Source organism: Caretta caretta, chromosome 11 (assembly GCF_965140235.1).
Source record: "Caretta caretta isolate rCarCar2 chromosome 11, rCarCar1.hap1, whole genome shotgun sequence".
NCBI classification, from domain to species: Eukaryota; Metazoa; Chordata; order Testudines; family Cheloniidae; genus Caretta; species Caretta caretta.
This window is the reverse complement of record NC_134216.1, coordinates 59,565,192-59,581,753: the sequence shown is the minus strand read 5'-3', so window position 1 is coordinate 59,581,753 and position 16,562 is coordinate 59,565,192. Positions and strand designations below refer to the sequence as shown.

The 16,562-nt window shown below is 47.6% G+C and overlaps 2 protein-coding genes across 7 annotated transcripts in view; one reads left to right on the top strand and one right to left on the bottom strand.

The window, feature by feature from the left end:
* Positions 1-3,407: 3,407 nt before the first annotated feature.
* On the bottom strand, positions 3,408-13,156 carry NDUFB3 (NADH:ubiquinone oxidoreductase subunit B3). Of its 3 annotated transcripts, none has more exons than XM_048868885.1 (3): positions 12,997-13,156; positions 7,455-7,590; positions 3,408-3,687 (listed from the first exon to the last, which is right to left on the bottom strand). In XM_048868885.1, the coding sequence occupies exons 2-3, from the start codon at positions 7,586-7,588 to the stop codon at positions 3,531-3,533; spliced, it is 291 nt and encodes a 96-aa protein (XP_048724842.1). In that variant the 5' UTR covers positions 7,589-7,590; positions 12,997-13,156; the 3' UTR covers positions 3,408-3,530. The 3 variants fall into 3 exon arrangements, with proteins under 3 accessions (XP_048724842.1, XP_048724840.1, XP_048724841.1); XM_048868883.2 differs by lacking the exon at positions 12,997-13,156 and adding an exon at positions 12,618-12,972; XM_048868884.2 differs by lacking the exon at positions 12,997-13,156 and adding an exon at positions 10,724-10,860.
* The window catches only part of HYCC2 (hyccin PI4KA lipid kinase complex subunit 2), a 100,244-nt gene continuing 96,773 nt past the window's right edge, over positions 13,092-16,562 (top strand). The window contains exon 1 of one of the 4 annotated variants that reach the window (XM_075118064.1): positions 13,092-13,193. The gene's annotated coding sequence lies outside the window, so the exon portion shown is untranslated. Of the gene's footprint in view, positions 13,383-13,410; positions 13,551-16,562 lie in introns of those variants that run through there. The other 3 variants (XM_048868859.2, XM_048868857.2, XM_048868858.2) reach the window with 3 other exon arrangements.

The window sequence follows — 16,562 nt, the reverse complement described above, 5'->3', positions numbered from 1 at the left end:
AAGACAAATATATATATAGTCTATAAACTAAATCATAGAATCATAGAATATCAGGGTTGGAAGGGACCCCTGAAGGTCATCTAGTCCAACCCCCTGCTCGAAGCAGGACCAATTCCCAGTTAAATCATCCCAGCCAGGGCTTTGTCAAGCCTGACCTTAAAAACCTCTAAGGAAGGAGATTCTACCACCTCCCTAATCCATACAGTAGAACAATTTAATTATTGTTGAAAACAGCATAAATGGAGAAAATATTAAATTATTTAATGTATGACAATGTTCTGTTGATATATAAATTGGGACATTTGCTGCTCTAATCATATAATGTATTCATAACATCAAATTTAAAAAATAAATCCAGGTCTGAAATTTTGTAATTTTTACTCAGTGACACTGTAACAGCCGTTATATGTAGTATTTGTTTCTATCTTGATGTTCTTCCACTTATTTACGAAAAATTGTCAAAAATTGTGTAAAATAAAAGCCATTGTATTTTCTTATTACACCGTCATTGATGTAAACAGGAAATTATCACAATCTTTTTCTAGTGGTGCTGATAGCAGCCTACCAGTCTCTCTCTTCCTGAAAGACATTGGGGAAGATTTAAACCCTCTGTGCTTTTAAGGGAACAATTTATTTAGATATTTGTTGGCAAAATTTGTAACTCCCATGGGCCTACGCTAAGAGGAGCCCCTGACTCCCCACAGGGGTAACGTAAGGAGAATGGAAATAGATGCCTGTTCCCCACTCCCAGCTGTTGACATGCCCATAGCAGCCCTGCCAACACCCCACAAAGAGCTTCCTTAAACTCTCCATCTCCCAAAAAGTTCATGTTTTTTCATTAAGAAAAGCACAACTTAGCCTTCCTATATAACTGAGTTTAAGAAATGATTACTGTTTTCTGAGCTGTGAATTAGAACGTTCTACCTTACCATATGGTCAACTCTATGGATAAATTGTTTTTTGGGTTGTAGATATGTTAGAATAGATGAGTTATTTTATGTATAAAATCTGGATATTCTGACCAAGCGTCATTAAAGAAACCTTGCCAAATAGCAGTGTGGAGCATCTTGGGTTTTCATATACTATTTACCAGGCATTTGAAGTTATATGTATTTTCTGAGCTCTGAGGAGACATATTCTTTATCCTTGTTATCCTGTTTTAATTAAGTCTCCTGGAAAAAACATTTGTCTTTGAAATACGTTTTAGAAGATCTTTCAGTAACACCCAGTGCAACTGAGGTAGTAAAAAAAATATCTCCCGTATCTCACACTCATATTCTCATTTACTTATTGCAGCACTTGAGCTGGCTCAGAAGATTATCTTGTGTAAGATAAAAACAACGAGGAGTCCTTGTGGCACCTTAGAGACTAACAAAGTTATTTGGGCGTAAGTTTTCGTGGGCTAAAACCCACTTCATCGGAAGCATGGAGTGAAAAAATACAGTAAGCAGTATATATATTACAGCACATGAAAAGATGGGAGTTGCCCTACCAAGTGGGGGGGCCCGTGCTAACAAGGCCAATTCAATCAGGGTGGAAATGGCCTATTCTCAACTGTTGGCAAGAAGGGGTGAATATCAACAGAGGGAAAATTACTTTTTGCAGTGACCCAGCCACTCCCAGTCTTTATTCAGGCCTAATTTGATGGTGTCCAGTTTGCAAATTAATTCCAGTTCTGCAGTTTCTCATTGAAATCTGTTTTTGAAGTTTTTTGCTGAAGAAAAAGTCTGTTATTGAATGTCCCAGCAGACTGAAGAGCTCTCCTCCTGGTTTTTGAATGTTACAATTCTTGATGTCTGATTTGTGTCCATTTATTCTTTTGCATAGAGACTGTCTGGTTTGGCCAATGTACATGGCAGAGGGGCATTGCTGGCACATATCATATTGGTAGATGTATGTGCAGGTGAACGAGCCCCTGATGCTGTGACTGATGTGGTTAGGTCCTATGATGGTGTCCCTTGGATAGATATATGAACAGAGTTGGCTACGGGGTTTGTTGCAGGGATTGGTTCCTGGGTTAGTGTTTTTGTTGGGTGGTGTGTAGTTGCTGGTGAGTATTTGCTTCAGGTTGGGGAGCTGTCTGTAAGCGAGGACTGGCCTGTCTCCCAAGGTCTGTGAGAGTGAGGGGTTGTCCTTCAGGATAGGTTGTAGATCCTTGATGATGTGCTGGAGAGGTTTGAGTTGGGTGCTGTAGGTGACGGCTAGTGGCGATCTGTTACTTTCTTTGTTGGGCCTGTCCTGTAGTAGGTGACTTCTGGGTACCCTTCTGGCTCTGTCAATCTGTTTCTTCACTTCACTGGGTGGGTATTGTAATTGTAAGAACGCTTGATAGAGATCCTGTAGGTGTTTGTCTCTGTCTGATTGGAGCAAATGTGGGGCTCATTCACCTGCACATCTACCAATGTGATATATGCCATCATGTGCCAGCAACATGGCTACCACTCTGAAACTTGTGTAAGATAGTTTCCCAATCAGTTTCCACAGTTGCAGTTAACATTACTCTATAGAGTTATCTTCTCTGCAGTACATGGCTTAATTCAAAATACCAGCTTCTCAATACATACTGAACTGAGAACATTACCTCTTTAACATTACCTCACACTGAATTGTTAGCTTGGGCTATCACTTGGAGTTTTGCCCCAAACCCAGCTCTCATTCACACAAAGATTTCTGTCTCAAGTTTGTGGTGCTTTAAGCTTATGCTAGCTGAATTGTGTCTGGGGGAAGGGTGGGATTGTTAAGATAGACTGCTGCTGACACTGGAGAATGCAGCAGCTGAGTTACAACAACTTATCAGCTGGTAAGCCACCTATTCTATGTAGATCAAGTGTCATTTTACAGTGAGCAAGACTAGCCCAAAGACAGGAACTCAAGTATACTAATGAACTAACTGTTGAAGTGAAGACAAGCCCTATGTCAGCAGTTAATAAGCTATTTTTAGAAATTACATGTGCTCCAGAATCTACGTTTGCATTAAAAAAAAAAGTCTAGGTAGCCATTTGTTTGCATGAATAACCTTAAAAGCATGATTTCAGCCTGAGTTGGCAGACAGCCTGGAGCAACACCTCTGAGGGCAGCTCCAATTCACTGTATGGAGTTATGATCGAAGGCTAGTGTTAGTTAACAGTTGATCTGTTCACTATTTCACAGCTGATCAAAGCTTGCAAGAAAGGAGGGGTGTTAGTATTGTGAAGAGTTGTACAATAGGGTATAAGCAGCTTCTTCTTTTGGAGTTTCAAGTTGGCAGAGCATCAATATTATTTTCCTCACTAGTTCAATCAATGATACATATCATCTCACGTGGATCTTGTTTTTCCATGAATCAAGTCAGGTTTAGATTTGGGAGCATCACTGGTAAGTTTTTATTTTTTTTCCCTCCAAGACAAGATGACAAAGCCACAGAAACATGCTCTTGCCAATGAGAAATTTTAATAGGCATCTTTACACGTGCAACAAAAGCAGTAAGCTATTGTATAACGTTTTAATTTAGAACTGTGTAAATAACTTTGAGAAGTTCTGCTACTCCATCTTCAGTGATGTCCTCCATTTTTCTTCGGAGGGAACAGTGTGTACTCAACCCCAAGAGCTACCACAAAGGCTACGAATCCCCACTTGAAACCTTTGGTGAGAACGTCCATAACAGTGACAGGTTTTGCAAAGCCACCCATATATCTCCATGCTTCATTGCTAGGAAAAACCAAAACCGACAGATAGAACAAAGTTAGAAGATCCACTCAGATTCCATATGACAACACAAATGCATTTATATGCAAAAAGTTAAAAAACACATTCAAAAAAGCTATGCATTGAAAATGTAAGGTTTCCATAGTTAAAGCACTCAGGAAACGTCAGGAAATACTATAAAGTTAACTATGCCCCCTTATGCATGTGTGTCATGCCAACCTTTAATTACCATATTACATGATCACATAAGACACCTTCAGTAAGAAAATATATTTTTTCTGCAACTTTAGCTATACATGTGCAGTGTCTTCTGTTTCTGTGTCCTACTTACTTTCTGTATGCTGGAAAAACAGAACCCACAAGTTGTTTATATACAAGATATGGAGTGAATGAAGCAAGTGCTCCTGTGCCACTTCTGAATGAGGCAGGTGTAAATATCATTATTTGTATTACTTTAACATCTAGGAGTTTTAGTCAGACACCAGGACCCATTGTGCTAGGTACTGTACAAGCACAGAACGAAAAGACAATCCCTGACCCAAAGAGTTTACCATCTAATGGTAAAGCATTAGACATTTCCTTGCTTGAGTCTTACTGGTGAAATTAACATGCAAGGCACTGAATTTAGCCTTATGGAGCGGAAATCTATCAAACTACATGAAAAAACTCGTCCCCACTGTATTTTCCACTGAATGCATCCAATGAAGTGAGCTGTAGCTCACGAAAGCTTATGCTCAAATAAATTTGTTAGTCTCTAAGGTGCCACAAGTCCTCCTTTTCTTTTTGGGGATACAGACTAACACAGCTGCTACTCTCAAACCTGTCATTATACAAGGCACTGAATTTAGCCGTATCGAGTGGAAATCTATCAACTTCATGAAAAAACTCGTCCCCAGTGTATTTTCCACTGTATGCATCCGATGAAGTGAGCTGTAGCTCACGAAAGCTTATGCTCAAATAAATTTGTTAGTCTCTAAGGTGCCCCAAGTCCTCCTTTTCTTTTTACTCTCAACATAGTTTGAATAGACCTTTCTGTGCTGTTTAAAAAGATAGAAATTCTTTATTTCTATCTTTCGGTTTAAAGACCATAACAATCTGTCTTATGCAAGCCTTTACCTCACTGAGCATTTATGTGAACTACAGCTGTTACTACCTCTTCAGTCATAAAGTACTTAGACTTATCAGATCCAGATGAAATATTAAATCCATCACAAATAATATAATCTGTTCCAGAAACAAAGCTCTGAATTCCACTATCATATTTGCAGAGGACACAGAGACACAGCTACGGAAAAAACAATCTACCAGAGGATAAGAACCTAAATCAGAATCACCATCACCGCATTTGATACTGATAGTTTTGATGAGAGTCTCAGCAGAGTTGTCAAGGACTGAATGGTCTGTAGACACTCATCTACCCTTTGTCCTGTGTAGGTAGTGTCTCTGCCTCAGGGTTAAGGCACACTGGATGGGAGACTTGTTCTGTAGGTGCTAGTACTTTGTTCCTACTAAGTGGATAAAGAATTTCAGTCTTCAGGGCTGTAAATCTGTATTTGTTCACCAGGGCTAAATCTACATAGAAGTTGTACGTAAATAAATTAGGCTACACTGGTCTTAGATTTCCCAGCCTTTTGACAGGTGCCAATACCAACTAAAAGAAAAAAGCCCAGAGAGGTTTTGCTACTTTAGGATTCTTAGTACAAGATATTCTTCAGAAGGACAACATTAATAAATGTAGGTTTCAGAGTAACAGCCGTGTTAGTCTGTATTTGCAAAAAGAAAAGGAGTACTTGTGGCACCTTAGAGACTAACCAATTTATTTGAGCATGAGCTTTCGTGAGCTACAGCTCTCTTCATCGGATGCATACCGTGGAAAACTGTATGCACGGATACCACGGTATGCATCCGATGAAGTGAGCTGTAGCTCACGAAAGCTCATGCTCAAATAAATTGGTTAGTCTCTAAGGTGCCACAAGTACTCCTTTTCTTTTTATTAATAAATGTAGTACACAGATCTTGATACTTCTATCATGTCTTCACTAAAGAGATTGCTATGAAACTAGTACTGAAGGCTTGTCTCAGTGTGGGATTTAAGCATTGCTTTATACATAATTCTGCATTAGGCAAAGACATGCAGGAGAGATCCAATACTTTAATCTACAAGAGATTCTGCACTTTCTTCCTTAGTCAATATTCAACAAATCCAGTAAACAATTCATTTTTTTCAACTCATAAACCCATGTTCTGAGAAACGCAGCAATTTTTCACCTAGGAAAGGGAATAAACAGTATGAATTTTTCTAAGCCCTATGCAGCATTTTGGAGCAGTTTCAGAGCAATATACTTAGGAAGCATGTGCACAAGAGGGTGTGGGATTAATTTACTGGCTATTTATGCTGCATTTTGGAAGAATGTGTTGGAGTATGGCCATTTTCTTGTTGTAGTAAACTTTACTCCTGCAGAAAAGAGAAATATTATTGTGCTCCAGATAAAATTAACTATTTAACTAGAGAGAATTTTATAAGCTTGAACTCACAAGAAATAGAAGCAAAAATAAAAAACGGAATGTCAGGGGCTTACAAAGTAGGGTTCAGAGACAGCTGATAACCGTAGATAGTTAATACCTGGTAAAACAACTCCTGGTAACATTAAAATATAGTCATTGACATAAAGTTAGAGACTATGTAATACTCTTACACTATCTTCTGAACAAATAAAAGCAAATAAAGGATCACTCAATCCACCCAAACCCACCCCCAATAGGTCATAAGAAGAATTGATACAGCAATATCCCTCCAACAGCTTGCTTTAAAACTCATGGTAAAAACTGCATAGCAGTATAGGAGGAAGCAGGTACGATGATTTCCCTATAGGACCATGGAATAGCTATTGTAGGGCTTTTGTCTTCCTGTAGAATGGGACAATGGAGCATGAGGCATGCCACTTTTCATTCCCGAAGGCTGAAAAATGGTAAAGGAGAATGTTATATATTTCTACCCATCAAAGCCCTATCTCTATAGCTATCTAAACAATGTATAATAGCTCTAGGGAGTAAAATACCTCCCCAGTTCAGGGGACTAAGATCACGTCTTCCATGACTTGATTCACCTTAACAGTTTTCTATATAATTTTCATGAACTGCTTAGCAAACATAGAACAAAGCAGAATGAAACCCCAAGCCATCTGCTACTACAGTTCAAAACTTCAATTAAAGGCCTCAATTCAGCAAAACACTTAATAAGCACACAAGTAATCCTGTTCCTATTCAGCAAAGCATTTAAGCACATACTGTACTGAAGTTCCATTGAAATTAATGAGATTTAAGCCCATGCTTAAGTGCTTTGCTGAATAGGGACAGGATTACTCACACACTTAAATTCAAGCATTGTTTCAATGCCTTGCTCAACGAAGGCCAAGATCATGGAACTCCCCAACTTAAGTATTTGTGGGATAGGTCAGGCTAAATGTAAACAGTGTGCTCACCTCTCCTGCAGAACAAAATCTGGAAGGACATGTTTTCATTTAATCATAAAACATCAAAAAGTATGGCTGAACTTTACAATGTGAGGAGGCTCTGAGGGTAACGCAATACAAGTAACCTCTACACAAAAAATGAACTACATTTTTTTATGTGTTAACGGATGTACTCTAGGTGTTTTTCCAGCGTTTTTGCTAAAAAGAACCATCCACAATGACATCACAAGGTTACAGGAAGTGTGCACACGTGTGTGTGTGTATCTACATATCTGAATGATGCATTCTCTCACTTACCGAATCCATGGGTCTCTGAGACCCCGCTTAGCCAGTTTTTCTTGGACATCCTGTAGTGGAGTACCCTCTATCTTCCATTGTTTATAGTCAGGGAGTTCCATTTTCCCATGACCATGCTCATGTCCATGCCCCATGTCTGCAGGAAAAGATTAAAAAAAAACGACAGCTCTTTCAAGGTACACAATTTACTTTTGTTTGAACAGACTTCCTAAGACTGACGTTCTCCTTCGGAAAATTGGGGAGGAGAGGGAGAGTGATTTCTAACACCACCATACCGTACTGAGGCAGCTTCAGCAATGTTGTAAACAGTACTCCTCAGAATAGAAACAGATGTTTTATTAAGAGTTCTAATAATAAATAATAATAATAATGTAGAGATCCTTCACGCTGTGCTTCAAAAGTCAAATTTTCATGGTTAGGTATGCTATACTAGTTTTGGTAAATCATTTCTGATTAGCAGCACTAGACCAATCTGCCTGGGGTTCTAACTGTTCAGTTCACTGAACTCCAGTGACAGCTAGTATACCAAAAGGCAACATCCTTCTCTGATAATCATTGTAAGGGAATTTGTGAACACTAGCATTTATCTTCTTTACAGAACAATACTAGTTTCTACGCAAAGTGACTAGCACTATGTGGATTTTCAGATACAAAGCTGAACACATTAGAGATGTTGCCCAGGGAGATGGGAAGGATTTACATATGATTGAAATATATAAAAGCAAACATTGCAGGACATTAGAGATGACAGTTTATCCAAATTTGGTATTGTAATGTCATTGTGATCCTTTCACAGATGCTAATGTGTTTTCAAAAACACTGTCTAGTATAAACATTTCTAACATTTTTGATTGAAATATTTCATGTTGGAAATCTTTTTACCATTTAGGAAATTACATTACCATTTTTTCTGAGCACTGATGCATTAAATCTCCTTATTTGAATAATTTAAATTTTAAAATAGTCTTATGGCTTCAAAAATCCCATATTGGATAATGAAAGACACAATTTACCATTTTAGGAGACACTCTTTTAATACTCTAATTTAATGCTACTATGGCTTAGTTCTGCATAAACTGTACCCTAATAAACCTGGTTAATCACAACTCCTTTAAAATTGTGCATTAAAATACTTGGAACCCAAGAGGGGGAGAAAGGGGGAATAGAGTTTGTGTACATGCTTGCACGCCCCCCCCCCATTTTCACCAGAAATTCCATCTCCACCTGAGACACCGTCCCAACAAAAGTTCAATTGAAATCCAATGTTTCTGCAACGTTTTGGTTTTGACAAATCAGCATCTTCCAACAAAAAGTGTTCTGTCAAAGAATTCCCAACCAGCTCTACTTATTATATAGTACATGCAACTCCAATGAATATTTTGAAACTTAACTACCAGTATTTAATTTGAGGGACAAGGTGTACATATCAGAATGCATGAAACATTGCACTCTGTTCTCAAATGTCTCATTGGACACAGCTACAGCCATAGAAGTATGTCAAAGAATCTATTTTTTTTTAATTGGTATGTACTGCAATTTGTATGCCAGTTAGGACAGCCTGTATCCTGCTTTCTTAAAAGATTGTCTCTCTCTCTGAGCAATACTGTTACCATGGCCATCAACAAAGGTATATATGGGCCCTTCATATTTGGATCTCACTCCCTGTCTTTGGGCTGAAATAACCCAAGTTTGTTGACCTTTGTGGTATGTTGAAAATTTCATTTTTTTAATCTCAGACTTTTGGGAAAGTGAAGTTGGACAGCTGGTATCTGGGGAGGGGGAGTACTTTAATCTTTTTGCACTAAGGGGTTAGTCCATTATCTCAAATATATGGTGAAAATCAGATGCATTATTCTCTACTGTATGCGTTTTAAAGAAACATCAAAGATGTCCAGAGCATGAGACAGATTTTTTTTATGTATTATAAACCAAAAATGAATAGTAATTTGACATCTTGGTCTTAATGAATTTGATCAGACTAAGCAGACTCAATGTAATCAAACTATGAAAGTGTTTAAGCCCTGACCTAAATCACAGATTTTTAAGGCTAGAAGAAACCACTTTGATTGTTTAATCTAAATTCCTCCATATGACCAGCCTGCTCTTCGTGGCCCTTGGCAAGTGGACAGCAGACCAGTTTGGAAATCATCAAGTTAGACAAATCAACGTCACTGATCATGTTAATATTTATTAACAACATTTTAAAATTATTCAACTCACATGACGCCTACAAAATCAGTGTTTCTGTCAATCTAACTAGGGACATTGGCTTTCCAAACTCATATTGTAATTAACTCTTTGGACTACTGATAGTGTCACAGCTGTGTACCAACCCCCAATGGAGCTGATTTGGCTCCTCTTCACCGAAAAACAAAAAGATAGGGCCAGATCCTCAGCTGATATAAGACAGCATAGCTCTGTTGAAGTCAACGGAGCAACAGTAAAGGCCCATAAACAAGCAGAGGACAAGCTGATGAGGGTGGAGACAAAGATAGTTATTTTATGATACTAGGGAATGTATTCTGATGTTCTGCGTTTTAAATTGTTGTACATGTACCTAGAGCTTTGGTTGGACTCTTTTATAAATAAAAACTAATGATTAATGAGGGCAATTTTGGGGGAAGGTGTAGAGGGTTACCTATTGAGTAAAAGAAGGAAGGGCTGGAGAAGAAAATGTGATAATTTTTAAGTGTCCTCTCTTCAAAAAACACTAAGCTGTCCTATCAGCAGCGGTTTGTGACCTCCACATTTCAACATATTTTGTTGGAAAAAGTAAGTTAAAAATGATTCGGTATTCCTAGTTTTTAACAGAAGTTAGTTGACTGTAGTGGTGCTAAAAAGAGGTGATTGAAAGGGCCTCCAAGACTTCTGGGGGACAAGAGGGAGATGGTGTCCAAAGACTATGAAAGCCTGAAGGAATTAAAAATGGAGATAACTATATATATTTTCCCATCAAAATAGTAAGGAAGAGATTTGTATAACCCTTTCCCAGTTATCCTTCTACTAGGAACCATTTTTCCTCGTGGGAAGATATACTAAAAAAAAAAAAATACTGGGAACACGTATACAGTGTATCACATCTAAAAACCAGTGAGCTATTCTTCAATAGCAACAGAGCACTGAGACAAACACACCTAGGCTATTAGTGCACTTTTCATGTGGTTGACGGCACAAAGCCAGGGGCCAATGAACAGTGCCTCCAAAGAGCAACGCTTAAATACTTATACAACATTTTTCATACCTAAATCTCCAAGTGCAAAGACACTTACAGCATCACACAGCAGTTCAGTGGCAGAGCTGGGGTTTCCTGGCTCCCAATCCTTGCCCTGCCCAGGCTGCACTGCCTCCCACCCACTACAAAGGTGACTTATTTCTGTGGTGGTTTATGTTTATAGCCCTAGCAGAAAATCAAGGTCAGAAGAGGCTATGTAATTTTTAAAAAATCCCTTAGTCACTGAAATGTAAATAAATTAGAAACATTCAAAGTTGGCGGGGGGGGGGGCAGAATCAGGTGAAGGTGGCAAAGTGGGAAGGGGCACACGGGAGGGGGGGGACTGGGTGGAGGAAGAGCACAAGGGGGTAGGGGAGGGTTAGGTAACACAGGATGCCCATTCCCAGGGACAGCGGTGGGGGTGGTGGAAGGAGGAGGGCTGAGGAGAGGAAGAGCACTCGGGTTGGAAAGGGTTAAGTAACACACGATGCCAAGCTGGAAGGGGTTGCACGTGCTTAGGAAAATAGGATTAAAATTGAAATGATCTGGACAAACTGGAGAAATTGTCTGCAGTAAATAGGATGAAATTCAATACGGACAAATGCAAAGTACTCCACTTAGGAACGAACTATCAGTTGCACACATACAAAATGAGAAAAGACTGTCTAAGGCAGAGGTCACCAACCAGTAGATCGCAATCGACTGATTGATCCTGGAGCCTTTGCCAGTCGATCACAATCTCTGGCTGCTAAAAGTCCGGTGGTGCAGCAGGGCTAAGGCAGGCTCCCTGCCTTCCCTGGCCCTGCACTGCTCCAGGAAGCAGCCCGCATGCCCGAGGCCCCGGGAGGGAAGGGGTCTCCGTGTGCTGCTCCTGCCTGCAAGCACTGCCCCTGCAGCTCCCATTGGCCGGGAATGGGGAACTGCAGCCAACAGGAACTGCAGGGGTGGTGCCTGCAGAGAGGAGCTGTGCGTGGAGCCCTGTTCTGCCCCCGCCCCCAGGCGCCACAGGGGCATAATGGCCACTTTCGGGTATGGCGTGGGGCTGGGGCAGGCAGGAAACCTGCCTTAGCCCCACTGCACCATCAACTGGGAGCCGCTCGAGATAAGTGCTGCCCGGCAGGAGCCTGCACCCCAAACCCCTAGCCCTAAGCCCCCTCCTGGAGCCAGCACCCCATACCCCCTCCGGCTCTCCAACACTCACCCCAGCCTGGAGCCCTCTCCTGCACCCAACTCCCTCCTAGAGCCTGCATCCCCTCCTGCATCCCAACACTCTGCCCCAGGCTCAGCCCAGAGCCCCCTCCCACACTCCAAACCTCTCAGCCCCAGCCTAGAGCCCACACCCCCTCCCAAACCCCAACCCCAGCCCAGTGAAAGTGAGTGAGGGTGGGGGATAGCAAGTGACAGAGGGAGGGGGATGGAGTGAGCAGAGCGGGGCCTCGGGGAAGGGGATGGGTAGGTCCTGGGTTGCACTTAAATTAAAAAAAAAGGGATCTTGTGCATAAAAAGGTTGGAGGCCACTGGCCGAAGGAGTACTGCAGAAAGGAATCCGGGGGTCATAGTTAATCAGAAGTTAAACATGAGTCAACAGTGTAACACTGTTGCAAAAACAAAGAAACAAAAAAACCATTCTGGGATGTATTAGCAGGAGTGGTGTGAGCAAGGCCCGAGAAGTAATTCTTCTGCTCTCCTCCGTGCTGATTAAGCCTCAACTGGAGTATTGTGTCCAATTCTGGGCGCCACATTTCAGGAAGGATGTGGACAACTGGAGAAAGTCCAGAGAAGAGTAACAAAAATGATTAAAGGTCTAGGAAACATGACCTACGAGGGAAGATTGAAAGAATTGGGTTTGTACAGTTTGGAAAAGAGAAGACTGAGAGGGGACAGGATAACAATTTTCAAGTATGTGAAAGGCTGTTACAAGGAGGAGGGGGAGGAGAATTGTTCTTCTTAACCTCTGAGGGCAGGACAAGAAGCAAGGGGCTTAACTGGCAGCGAGGGCGGTTTCGGTTGGACTTCAGGAAAAACTTCCCGTCAGGGTGGTTAAGCGCGGGAAGACGCTGCCTCGGGAGGCTGTGGAATCGCCAGCGGTGGGGATTTTTAAGAGCAGGTTGGACAAACGCCGGCCAGGGATGCGCTCGGTCAGACGTAGCCCCGCCAGGCGCGCAGGGGACTCGATGACCTCTCCAGTCTCCGGGCCTACGCCCCAGCAGCGCCCGCGGGTGGGGGCGAGAGAGGTAACGCACGATGCCTTCGCCCAGGGACGGGGGAGGGGAGAACCGACACCGCTGCCTCCCGCGTAGCGCTTGGGCCCTCTCCGCCCCTCCCCGTTACCTGGCCGCTCCGTCACCCCTGCCCAGTCCGGGCGTCCCGGCCCCGGAAGCGGAAGTCGCCGTCGGAGATTGGCTCCGACAGGGAACGCTACCGGGCGCGTAGGTTCCGGGAGCTTTTCCTGCCCCGCTGCCGATCGCTCCGAGCCGGCGCCGAGGCCCCGCCCCGTTTCGCCGGAGCTGTAGCCGCCGTTCTTGGAGGCGAGTCCCGGGTTCCCAGCCCCGGTGCCTCGCGGCCCTGGGCCGGGGCACGAGTGGAGGGAGAGGCGGAAATAGCCAATGAGCGCGGCGCTTGTTGGGGGGAGGGAGCGGCCCAGTGGCCAGGTGCGATGCGGCGCTGCAGGGCTGGCCGCAGAGGAGGCAGGAAGGGGACGGGAGAGGGGGCGGCAGGTACCGGGGGCAGCGGGCAGGGAGAGGGGGCGCCGCCGCCGCCGCTCCTCGCTGTAGCCGTGGGGCGGGGCCGGCAGAAGGTCAGACCCGGACCCTCCCGCAGGCGGTGCTGGGCACGGGCGGGCCCCTCTGCTCGCGGGACAGCCTGGGCCCCCGTTGTCCGCACAGGTGCGAGAGCGGCTGAGACACCGGCACCCCGCGGGCTGCGGGGCCCCCGTGCTGGCACCTGCCCCGGCACTCGGGACCGCCACCCGCGTAGACCCCTCGTCGGGGACCCCTGCCCCACATAGACCCTCGGGGACCCCGCCCGCCTCCCTCTCTCATAGACCCGTTCCCCTGTCACTCGGGGACCCCTTTCTCTGCCCCGCATAGACCCCTTCCCCTGCCACCCGGGGACCCCTTTCTCTGCCCCGCATAGACCCCTTCCCCTGCCACCCGGGGACCCCTTCCTCTACCCCGCATAGACCCCTTCCCCTGCCACCCGGGGACCCCTTCCTCTACCCCGCATAGACCCCTGCCCCTGCCACCCGGGGACCCCTTCCTCTACCCCGCATAGACCCCTTCCCCTGCCACCCGGGGACCCCTTCCTCTACCCCGCATAGACCCCTTCCCCTGCCACCCGGGGACCCCTTCCTCTGCCCCGCATAGACCCCTTCCCCTGCCACCCGGGGACCCCTTCCCCTGCCACCCGGGGACCCCTTCCTCTGCCCCGCATAGACCCCTTCCCCTGCCACCCGGGGACCCCTTCCTCTGCCCCGCATAGACCCCTTCCCCTGCCACCCGGGGACCCCTTCCTCTACCCCGCATAGACCCCTTCCCCTGCCACCCGGGGACCCCTTCCTCTACCCCGCATAGACCCCTTCCCCTGCCACCCGGGGACCCCTTCCTCTACCCCGCATAGACCCCTTCCCCTGCCACCCGGGGACCCCTTCCTCTACCCCGCATAGACCCCTTCCCCTGCCACCCGGGGACCCCTTCCTCTACCCCGCATAGACCCCTTCCCCTGCCACCCGGGGACCCCTTCCTCTACCCCGCATAGACCCCTCCCCATGGCACTCGGGGACCCCTTCCTCTGCCCCGCATAGACCCCTTCCCCTGCCACCCGGGGACCCCTTTCTCTGCCCCGCATAGACCCCTTCCCCTGCCACCCGGGGACCCCTTTCTCTACCCCGCATAGACCCCTTCCCCTGCCACCCGGGGACCCCTTCCTCTACCCCGCATAGACCCCTTCCCCTGCCACCCGGGGACCCCTTCCTCTGCCCCGCATAGACCCCTTCCCCTGCCACCCGGGGACCCCTTCCTCTACTCCGCATAGACCCCTTCCCCTGCCACCCGGGGACCCCTTTCTCTGCCCGGCATAGACCCCTTCCCCTGCCACCCGGGGACTCCTTCCTCTACCCCGCATAGACCCCTTCCCCTGTCACTCGGGGACCCCTTCCTCTGCCCCGCATAGACCCCTCCCCATGGCACTCGGGGACCCCTTCCTCTGCCCCGCATAGACCCCTCCCCATGGCACTCGGGGACCCCTTCCTCTACCCCGCATAGACCCCTTCCCCTGCCACCCGGGGACCCCTTCCTCTACCCCGCATAGACCCCTTCCCCTGCCACCCGGGGACCCCTTCCTCTACCCCGCATAGACCCCTTCCCCTGCCACCCCGGGGACCCCTTCCTCTACCCCGCATAGACCCCTTCCCCTGCCACCCGGGGACCCCTTCCTCTACCCCGCATAGACCCCTTCCCCTGCCACCCGGGGACCCCTTCCTCTACCCCGCATAGACCCCTTCCCCTGCCACCCGGGGACCCCTTCCTCTACCCCGCATAGACCCCTTCCCCTGCCACCCGGGGACCCCTTCCTCTACCCCGCATAGACCCCTTCCCCTGCCACCCGGGGACCCCTTCCTCTACCCCGCATAGACCCCTTCCCCTGCCACCCGGGGACCCCTTCCTCTGCCCCGCATAGACCCCTCCCCATGGCACTCGGGGACCCCTTCCTCTACCCCGCATAGACCCCTTCCCCTGCCACCCGGGGACCCCTTCCTCTACCCCGCATAGACCCCTTCCCCTGCCACCCGGGGACCCCTTCCTCTACCCCGCATAGACCCCTTCCCCTGCCACCCGGGGACCCCTTCCTCTACCCCGCATAGACCCCTTCCCCTGCCACCCGGGGACCCCTTCCTCTACCCCGCATAGACCCCTTCCCCTGCCACTCGGGGACCCCTTCCTCTACCCCGCATAGACCCCTTCCCCTGCCACTCGGGGACCCCTTCCTCTACCCCGCATAGACCCCTTCCCCTGCCACTCGGGGACCCCTTCCTCTACCCCGCATAGACCCCTTCCCCTGCCACCCGGGGACCCCTTCCTCTACCCCGCATAGACCCCTTCCCCTGCCACCCGGGGACCCCTTCCTCTACCCCGCATAGACCCCTTCCCCTGCCACCCGGGGACCCCTTCCTCTACCCCGCATAGACCCCTTCCCCTGCCACTCGGGGACCCCTTCCTCTACCCCGCATAGACCCCTTCCCCTGCCACTCGGGGACCCCTTCCTCTACCCCGCATAGACCCCTTCCCCTGCCACTCGGGGACCCCTTCCTCTACCCCGCATAGACCCCTTCCCCTGCCACTCGGGGACCCCTTCCTCTACCCCGCATAGACCCCTTACCCTGCCACTCGGGGACCCCTTCCTCTACCCCGCATAGACCCCTTACCCTGCCACTCGGGGACCCCTTCCTCTACCCCGCATAGACCCCTTCCCCTGCCACTCGGGGACCCCTTTCTCTGCCCCGCATAGACCCCTTCCCCTGCCACTCGGGGACTCCTTCCTCTATCCCGCATAGACCCCTTCCCCTGCCACTCGGGGACCCCTTTCTCTGCCCCGCATAGACCCCTTCCCCTGCCACCCGGGGACTCCTTCCTCTACCCCGCATAGACCCCTTCCCCTGCCACTCGGGGACCCCTTTCTCTGCCCGGCATAGACCCCTTCCCCTGCCACCCGGGGACTCCTTCCTCTACCCCGCATAGACCCCTTCCCCTGCCACCCGGGGACCCCTTCCTCTACCCCGCATAGACCCCTTCCCCTGCCACCCGGGGACCCCTTCCTCTACCCCGCATAGACCCCTTCCCCTGCCACCCGGGGACCCCTTCCTCTACCCCGCATAGACCCCTTCCCCTGCCACCCGGGGA

Bases quoted from the DNA above. Each gene is read 5' to 3' on its own strand.
- NDUFB3 (XM_048868885.1), bottom strand. From the start codon at position 7,588: ATGGGGCATGGACATGAGCATGGTCATGGGAAAATGGAACTCCCTGAC. The intron at 3,688-7,454 runs GTAAGTGAGAGA...GGTTTTTCCTAG, and splicing joins CTCAGAGACCCATGGATTCG to CAATGAAGCATGGAGATATA.